Here is a 9,007-nt window from a genome sequence, read left to right as displayed (position 1 = left end):
GACGGTCTGTACTGCCTGGGACTGGGCTTCTTCCCGGGGCGGCCTGGGCAGGTGGGAGCGGCCTCTCTCTCTCTCTCTCTCTCCTGGAAGTTTCTGTTGACCTGCCACCTGGCCTCTGACGCCTTGGCCCTCATTGTTGGCGCTGGCTTCAGGCTGGCTTCAGCCAGCCTCCATCTTCAGAGCAGAACCCAGCCAAGCAGAATCCCTGGGGTTTGTGCTTTTGAATGTTGGTGAGCTGGGCTGGGCAGGGGTGGGGGTGGGGGTGGGCTTCAAGCCCCCCACTGCTCTGAGGCACAGAACTGACTCTCCACAGAACCCTGGGGCCACCTGATGGGGGCTGGTGGCACCCAGCCCTCAGCCCAGCAGGAGGGCCCGGGCTCCCCTCGTGGGCTGTGGCCTGAGCTGCTGGGGGCGTTTGTGCTTTTTGTATGGGGTTGGGGTGAGTCTGTGTGGAGGCATGGCTACAAGGCTCCAGGACCCTAACCAGGAAGAGGGGGCTCATCCAGGCTGCTGGGCTCAGGGAGACGGGGGCCAACAGGAAAGGCGGAGGGAGAAGTCCCTTCCCAGGCCTGCTCTGCGCCCCCGGGCTCCGTGGGGGCCAGGCCCTGAGCCATGTGACCTCTTCTCAGGACCCATGATGACCTGGGTGCCTGAGGGGTGTGGGAAGACCCCCTGCTGCATCCCCACTGAGCCAGCCTGGGGGAGGGGAGGTGGAGTTGGCAGACAGTTCCCCTCAGATTCCCCACCAAGAAACCCCATCCCCAGCTAGAAAGCCCCCTTCCTGGGGTGGAGGAGAACAGAGCCCACTGGCCCCTCACCATCGGGGCTCCCACCAGCTCAGTGGACTGGCAGGCGTCCTGGGACCCAGGGAGACGTTTCCAGGAAGCAGCTGCCTCTGTCTAATTACCAACTCTTTCCTAGTCTGAACTCCCTTGACCCCCAGCTGCCCCTCCGGGGTCCTGGGGTCAGGGCCATCCTGGAAGGGTAGTCAGTGGGCAGGGAGTGGCTTGGGGAACGAGAAGGCCAGAGCAGGCTCCGGAGCCTGGCCCCTGGGTGGTGGGAAAGAAGGGTGGGCTCCCACGGGAGCGGCCTTTGCTCTGGAGACTGGACCCTCCTCGGCAGGGGAGGCAACACCCAGCGGCCAGTGGCCTGAAGACACGGCTCTTTCAGCTGCCCACCCGGAGGCCTGGGAGGGGGCCGGTGGGAGCTGTGTGGCTCTCGTCACCTGGACCCAGGTCCCAGCCAGACTCAGCCCCTCCCTAACCTTTGTCCCCCCGCACCTGCGAGCCCAGAGGAAGGATGTGCATGTGTGTGTGTGTGTGTGTGTGTGTGTGTCTGCAGCAAACTATTCACTTTGTGCAAATATATTAGAAACAAGTTTCTCCTGGAGGCTGCTCCTGGCATCTTTGGGGCAGAGGTGGTAACGGCCACTCAGGGACACCCCTCCCCCACAAGCGTCCTAGATGACGTTCTCGAACAGCTGCATGGAGCTCATGATGTTCTCGTCCTGCATGGGGAGAGAGGACGAGAGGCCCGGTCAGGTCCGGGCTAGCAGGGCCCAAATCCAATGTCACTGTGAGCAGATCCTCGTCAGGGACCTGGAGCCCTCCAGGGACTCTGCCTGTCTCACTGGGCGAAGGGGGAACTGTCAGGCACAGCCTGTCTCCAGCCCCACGGCCTGACGGTCAGGCCATCTGGGAGCTGTTAACTCGCTGATGGACCAGGCCGCCCCACCCCCGGCTGAGCACCCAGTGGAGGCCGGGGGCAACCAAGGGGCCGCCCGGGGGGTGAGGCCGCGGCCGAGGCCAGTGGAGGCCCAGCGTCCTGCCCCCTGAAGGCACTCTGCAGAAGAGCGTCAGCAGCAATGCCGGGGGCTCCAGGCTCCTTCCTACAGTGTGACCCTGTCCTGAGGGCTCCACGTCTCTCCCCACAGGGGTCCCCAAGCCCCGACGCCGCCTACCTTCTGACAGGCCTCCAGGAACTCATCAATGGTCACCACCCCGTCCTGATTCCGGTCCATTTTCTGCAACTCAAGCCACGCCCTCAGTGAGTCTGTGTCCCACCGGGGCCGGCCCCCGCCCCAGGCCTGAGGACGTGCCAGGGGGCGGGTGGTGGGCTCCTGCCACCCCAACCCGTCCCCTTTGTCCCCTCCCCGGGATCCAGACCACGTAAAGTGCCCTCTCCAGCCACGTCCACCGCGCAGCCGACCTCTCTGGAGTCTCCCCAGTCTGTCCCCCACCCCAGACACTCTCCGGCAGCTCTCCTGGGCTCACGCTGCCCAGAAGGCAGCCCCGTGCTCATCGGACCCCCTCACCTTGCTGACAGGCAGCCGGGGTAGGTGGAGCAGCTGAAGTCAGGATGGAGGCATGTCTAAAGGGCCCCCAGCAAGCGGGAGGCGAAGCCCTGGCTCCGTCAGTCCCCATGGATACAAAGCAGTCACCCCAACCCTCTCCTCCTGCAGGGAGGTCCCTGGCGGAGCGGAGGGCAGCTCTTGGAAGGCACAAGAACACGGCTGGGGGGTGTCGGCGACCTTGGAATCTGTGAGCCCCTGCCTGCTCTGAGACGCAGTTTGGCAGATCAGTGAGCGGGGATGGCTTTAATTCACTCCTTGGGATCCGGACAACCAGCCCAACGGGGGACGCAAGTTGAACCTCCTCGTGGGAGCGGGGAGGCCCTCAGAGGGGAGTGGCAGCCCAGGACTGCCCTAAGAGCCGAAGCCCCTTCCCCTTCCGGTCGCCCTTCCCCGCGCAGCCCGGGGCTGGAGCGCTCACCTGGAAGAACCTCTCCACGTGTTCCAGGGGCGCGTCCTCCCGCAGGATGGGGTAGGTGTGGCGGCCCATCATGTCATAGATGGACTTCATGATGGCCAGCATCTCCTGCAGGGGGGCCGGAGGGGCTGGCCTGAGCCTGGCTGTAAGGAGGTGGGGTGAGGGTTCGAGGGTCTGAGGGGAGGGGCTGCATCCAAGGGTGGGGGGCACCTCAGGGGTGGTGGTGGGTGAGTGGCCGGGGCTGTGGGAGCTGGAGGGAGGCGAGCTCACCCTCACCCCGTCCGCCCAGCGCAAGCTTCTAACTCTCTAAGAGCAGCTGGAGCTAGATTTTTAATGCAATCTCCAGAATTTGAAACTGTAGCAGCTATTTCAGAGACAGAAAAATGTTTGGGCCAGACGAAACCAGACTGTGGGCCTGTGTGGTGAGGGCCCCCCGCCCCTGTTTGCACCCTGCCTTAAGGGACTGCACTGCTCTCCGTCAATTGGTGGGAGCCAAGGCCAGCTCCCCACCCCCGCTCCCAGCTTCCCCACTTGTGTCTCCCTCAGGACCTCTCCGTAAGAAAGGATGATCCAGGACACCTGTTGAACGGGATCGAGACACGTGGGGAGGGGCACCAAGCTCCACGTCCCCTGCACCCAGGTATCCAGGCCTGAGAGCCTGGGACAGGAGAGTTCCTGGCCGCTGTCCCCTCCAAGGCCAGGCTCTGAGCTGTGTCTCTGGCCAGGGAGGGGGCACAGGAAGCCAGGGCAGCAGGAGAGAGGAGGAGAGAGGCTGGGGATAGAGAGCAGTGGGGTGGGGGGCAGCCAGGTCACTCCCAGCCTCCCGAGCCACCCCCGTACCTCTTTGGTGATGTAGCCGTCCTTGTTAATGTCGTAAAGGTTAAAGGCCCACTTGAGTTTCTCATGGACTGTTCCTCGCAGGAGGATGGAGAGACCGACCACGAAGTCCTGTGGAGGAAGGGGACAGGGAGGAGTGAAAATCCAGCGCTCAGATTCCATTTCCAGTTCGCGGTGTGGCTTCCACTGAAATTCACACCTATATAGGGGAGGCACCTCCATCACAGAGCGGGCAGATGGTGTCCATCAGGTCCGTACAGTGAGAGTGTGTGTGTGTGTGTGTGTGTGTGTGTCTGTGTGTCTGCATGTGTGTGGCGGGGATGGCATAATGGCTGGAACTGATCATCTCAAATAAAGACATTCAAACGTATGGTGTCTTAGACCCATTTAATGCATTGCCACGGACAGAGAAGGCCTCGGGGTGCTCCTTTAATGAAGGGGGTGTCTGCGTGTCAAGGAGCTTAAAAACTGACAGCTTAAAAACTAAACTAACAGTGCTCAGTTCTGGGGTCATGCCATGCCTGTGTGCAGTCACAGGTGTGACAGATAGTTTATTACTAATGTGAATGAACGTTCGAAAGGCTTCCGTGTGAAAACTTCAACTGTTTTGTTATAACAGTTGGTAGAAAGCAAGTCTTTCCTGCCTCTTCCGAAAGGTTTGCAGGTTAAGCCCTCCCTGCCCCTTGGGGTCCTCTCAGGCTGCTCCGAGACAAGGGGAGCAGAGAAGGGCTGTCTATGGTGGGGAATGGAGGACAAGCAGACTGTGGAGGGACAGGGCTTTGCACCAAGGGGCTTGGTCCCACTCAAATTTTATTTTTTATCTTTTTGGCCACGCCATGTGGCTTGCGGGATCTTAGTTCCCCCACCAGGGATCGAACCCAGGCCCCAGCAGTGAAAGCGCTGAGCCCTAACTACTGGACCTCCAGGGAATTCCCTCCACTCAAATTTTAGATTTTCTGGATTAGAGGAAGCCTGTATCATGAGAAAGGAAGACTAAGGGAAACAGAGAAAAGCAGTTTGGAAGAAACAAAAAATTATTCCAGGAGAAAAAAATACTTAACATAAACCATTAGATTCAGAGATTAGATATCTGGCATCCCTACAATAAGAATAGGATGCTATAAAAAAGGAATACTTGGGAACAAGAAAGAGCTCTTGGGAATTAAAAATGAGAAAGCAAAATGACAGACTCAGAAGAAGGGCTGGAAAAGCACGTGGAATCTTCCATAAAGCAGCGTGAAAAGGCAGAGCTGAATAGGAGAGAAAAGCGGATAATGAGAGGTCCACTCCAGAGGGACTGAAACTTGACCAGCTGGAGTTCCAGGAAGAGCCGGAGGAAACGGAGGGAAGCGTGTCCAAGAGGCAATGAAGGGGAAGACTGTGAGTGTTCAGGTCCTGCCGAGGACCTAACGATGTGGGGAAACAGCCCACAGCGTGACCTGCAGGCATATATCACGAGACACTTCGGGAAAACGGGTGCAAGGACAGGATCCTACGAGCTTCCAGAGCGAAAAACATAACCAAACAGAAACAACAACAACAGTAACAAGATCAGGTCCTGTACACAGGGTCGGGAATCAGCAGGACGGCTTCCGCCGTAGCTCTGGTCCCACACAACAGATCAAGCAAGAGTGAGAACGGAACGAAGTCACTTCCGGGCGTTCAAAGGCTCCGAAATGACCTCCCACGTACTCTTCTGTAGGAAACTCCTGGAAGACGTGCTTTTGAAAAGAGAGTAAAGCAAGGAAGAAGAAGATGAAGGATTCCAGAACCAGGAGACCCAACCCAGGAGAGAGGGGAAGAGGTCCCCAGAGGGCACCCAGCACCAGGATGATGGAGCTGGTCAAAGGCTAGGGAGATGCCCATTCAGATGACTGGAGAAGGACGGCGCTGAATTACTGATGAGGTCACAGACCCCAGGCAAATGACAAATTGGGACCACAGTTAGCTGAAGGTGAAATAAAAATGTGTGCAGGAAAAGGGAACGTAGTCACAGCTCACTGCAAGGCTCAGCTGGGGAACAAATTCACATCGTGAGTGAACCGAGAGGCTTATCCAATCTGAACTCCATCGTTCTGGAAAGCCAGGGGATGGGAAAGGTGTGTGTGCAGAAGACCCAACTGCTCACCCGTGCAGAGAGTCAACGGGCAGCATCTAAAGCTGGGCAGTCGGGAAGGAGCAATAACAGGATGCTATCAGGCGACAAGGAGACAAAGAGTGACAATCGGCTAAAACAAGGGAGGTGGTTGCTTCCTTGGGTGTATCTGGGGGGTGGTAACTGCTGTTTTTCCAAAGCACATCCTGTAAATCTACTGGAGCCTGAAAGTCCTGTGTGTGTATAAGTGAAGAAAATAAAGATATACGAAGGGAGAAACAGTGTGATATTTCTTATGTGCCTGAGTTTGAGGAATGCCAACCACTGAAGCTGAGCTCGTGTAGGATTTACAGAAGTAGTGAAGAGTCAGAGCATTCCTGATGCCACATCACGCCCTCTTCCCTGGGGTCTGACGGGCTTTCCCAGTGGGAAGCAAAGGCTCGGACTCCTAAGCTGGGCACCAGGGAACGAGCGGGTCCTGCACAGGACCCATTCTTCCCGTGTGGGCATGGGGGGACCCCGGCACCACTGTCCTCCTATCTAGTCTCCTCAGATGCTGTGTAGCCACACTCAGCCACACTCAGGACTGTCCCTACTCGGTGTCCCTTAGTGGGTGTGTAGTATGATAGTGACGGTGCTAGGAGAGAGGTGGGCCGGAATGTCCCCTGCGAGACCACTGGCCCATCCCCAATCACACACAGATGACCCCAAGTCTAGCCAGCCCACGTCCAGGTGCTTGCTGGTTCTAAATTTCCAGCCGCACACAGCACAGCTTCACGTGGGACTGTCGCTCGTCAGAGCTGCTTGGTCTCAATGCCGAGGTGTATGAAGCCCGTCATATCCACAGCCCCTGCTCTGTGCTGTCCCTGAGGGGCTCCTCAGTGACACCGGCTGGGACACCCCAGAGTGCAGAGCAGGAGCTCAGTGTGGGGCGGGGGTGATTAGATCACGGGGCTTCAGGCCTTCCTGAGGGTACTGGCCACAGCCATCATTTGGCCAGTGGCACAGGGAGCAGGTTACTGCAGGGGCAGGTAACGGACAGGGCAGCCACCAGTGCTGAGGTCGGCTTGTCCTGCCATTTACTTACTCTTTCGGGTGAGGGCAGGGAAGTTACAATATTTCACCACATCAATAAACTCTAATTAACATGTATGTGTATTATCTCAAGAATATACACAAAGGATTGGGATCATTGTAAATATTGATAAGCTGACCTGACTTTCTTTTTTTTTTTTTTTTTTTTTTTTTCGGTACGCGGGCCTCTCACTGTTGTGGCCTCTCCCGTTGCGGAGCACAGGCTCCGGACGCGCAGGCTCAGCGGCCAAGGCTCACGGGCCCAGCCGCTCCGCGGCATGTGGGATCTTCCTGGACTGGGGCACGAACCCGTGCCCCCTGCATTGGCAACCACTGAGCCACCAGGGAAGCCCCTGACTTTCTGTTTTAAGAGCACATTGAGAGGTTTGGTCTGAGGTAGCAAGGAGGGCTGAGTGTCTCCCCCCAACCCCTCTGGATCCTTCCTGACCACAGGGATCCCCACCCATGGTGCACCCAGGATTAGGCCCTGCCCGTTGGAAGGCCCCTGGGAGATACACACCCCCCTCCCTTCCTGAAAAAGGCCTCCTAGAACAGAGCATGGATATCAAGATGCCGAAGGTAAACAAACAAGAAGGTCCCCAAGGTAAACAAACCTCCCCATAAGAAATCGGAGGAATTTCAAGAGGGAGAAGCATGACCTTCTGAGAAGGTGCCCAGCAGAAGGGGGTCAGTGCCAGTGCCCCCGGCTCAGCCACTGACAGCACCTCCCCAGCAAAGACCCACCATCGACCACCTTAAAGGGACCGTGGTGAGAGAGGCGACCACAGGAGGGTGATGGAGACCTTCCCGACACCCCCCACTATGCGGGGGCCCTGCGAAGCTGTCTGGTCATCTGATTCCTGAACAAGAGAAACCATCATCAAAGTCCTGGTGGGGTCTGTCACACAACTGCTTCTCACACTTCATTCCCAGAAGCCTCAGGTACCTCTTAAAGGACACACAAGAAACTGGCCACAGGGGTGGGACCAGGGAAGGAAAATGAATTTTCCCTGTTTACTTCTTTGTACTGATTAGATTTTTACCATGTGCAGGCAGAACTGAAAACAAAAAGGCTGAAAACACTCTAAGTTCACAAATCCACTAAGAGTGTGGCCCGGGGAAGGTGAGGCCCCTGTGGTCACAGAGCTGGCGGCGGTCTTGGGCTGCTTCACCCCGGCCGAGGGTCAGTGAGCGGGCCAGCTGGAGCGATAAGGGAAGCTGAGAAGCATCTTGAGTTATTATTACCCCAGCTGGTGCAGGGGCTTTCTCTCTCAATTTCCCGTCAGCTGCCCTTGGCCTTGGAAGCCGAGCTGGGGGGTTATCGATCAAGCCTGGCTCTCAGCAAGGTTTTCCTCTCCGAAGAGGTTTCAGCTTTTCTCCTGCAGCTATTTTTAGGGGCCTGGGCTCCACAGCTGGGGCCTCAGTGGAGCCCATGTGCTGCCCGCACAGAACCCAGGCAGGGCCCTCCTGGGGGCAGGCAGCTGGGGGTGGGGAGGACAGGCAGGCTCGCTCACAGTGCTGCTGGGATGACCCCTGAGCCTGCTCAGACAGGGATGCTCTGCCTGTTTTCGGGCAAGGGGATAAGTTCCAGGGCGGGGTGCCCAGATCCCCTTAGCACAGACCTCTAGTTAAACCCTGCCCCCTTTTCAAATGCAAATTCACGTTGGGTCACTACCGACTCAGTGTGCCTTAACAGCTCCCTCGGCTTGGCGGGGCTGGCATGGAAGGAAAGGCTGAGAATAGGGTGGCCAGACAGCAAAATCAAATTTCACTGACTTCACAGTCAGGCCCAGGGCCAGCCAAGCAGAGTCCACTCGTTCCCTGGGTGACACACTGGACCGTTTACACCAGGGTCATGTCTGAGCCTCTGGCGGCCCCGAGGGGGTGGCACCGTGGCCGGGAGATGCAGGACCAGGGGACGTGGGAGGGGTTGACAGGGACCTACCTCAAAGCGGATGGCCCCGTTCCCGTCTGCATCGAAGGCGTTGAAGAGGAAGTGCGCATAGGTGGTGGAATCTGGGGAGACCAAGGGCAAGGCTGGGAGTGTCGGGGCCGCCTGAGCCCCCACCCCAAGCACCCTCAGCATATTGCTGCTGAGTCCTGGGCTGGAGTCCCCCCCCTGCCTGCCGGATAGAGGCAGCACCGGGCAAGGGATGCTGGGGAAGGTGTGTGTGGGTGAGGGTCCCCTCCCCATAAAAGGGATGCCCACCCTCTGCAGGGCTGCCACAGGGAA

General features: G+C 58.0%; 1 protein-coding gene across 1 annotated transcript in view; it reads right to left on the bottom strand.

The window, feature by feature from the left end:
* Positions 1-1,459: 1,459 nt before the first annotated feature.
* The window catches only part of KCNIP3 (potassium voltage-gated channel interacting protein 3), a gene marked incomplete at both ends in the record, with an annotated part of 91,862 nt that continues 84,314 nt past the window's right edge, over positions 1,460-9,007 (bottom strand). The window contains 5 exon segments of the mRNA XM_082642751.1: positions 1,460-1,507; positions 1,961-2,023; positions 2,772-2,876; positions 3,609-3,716; positions 8,720-8,790. Coding sequence (XP_082498877.1) covers positions 1,460-1,507; positions 1,961-2,023; positions 2,772-2,876; positions 3,609-3,716; positions 8,720-8,790 — 395 coding nt within the window.

This window comes from Mesoplodon mirus (assembly GCF_964341445.2).
Source record: "Mesoplodon mirus genome assembly, chromosome: 14".
Lineage (NCBI taxonomy): Eukaryota > Metazoa > Chordata > Mammalia > Artiodactyla > Ziphiidae > Mesoplodon > Mesoplodon mirus.
This window is presented reverse-complemented; position numbering and strand designations above follow the sequence as displayed.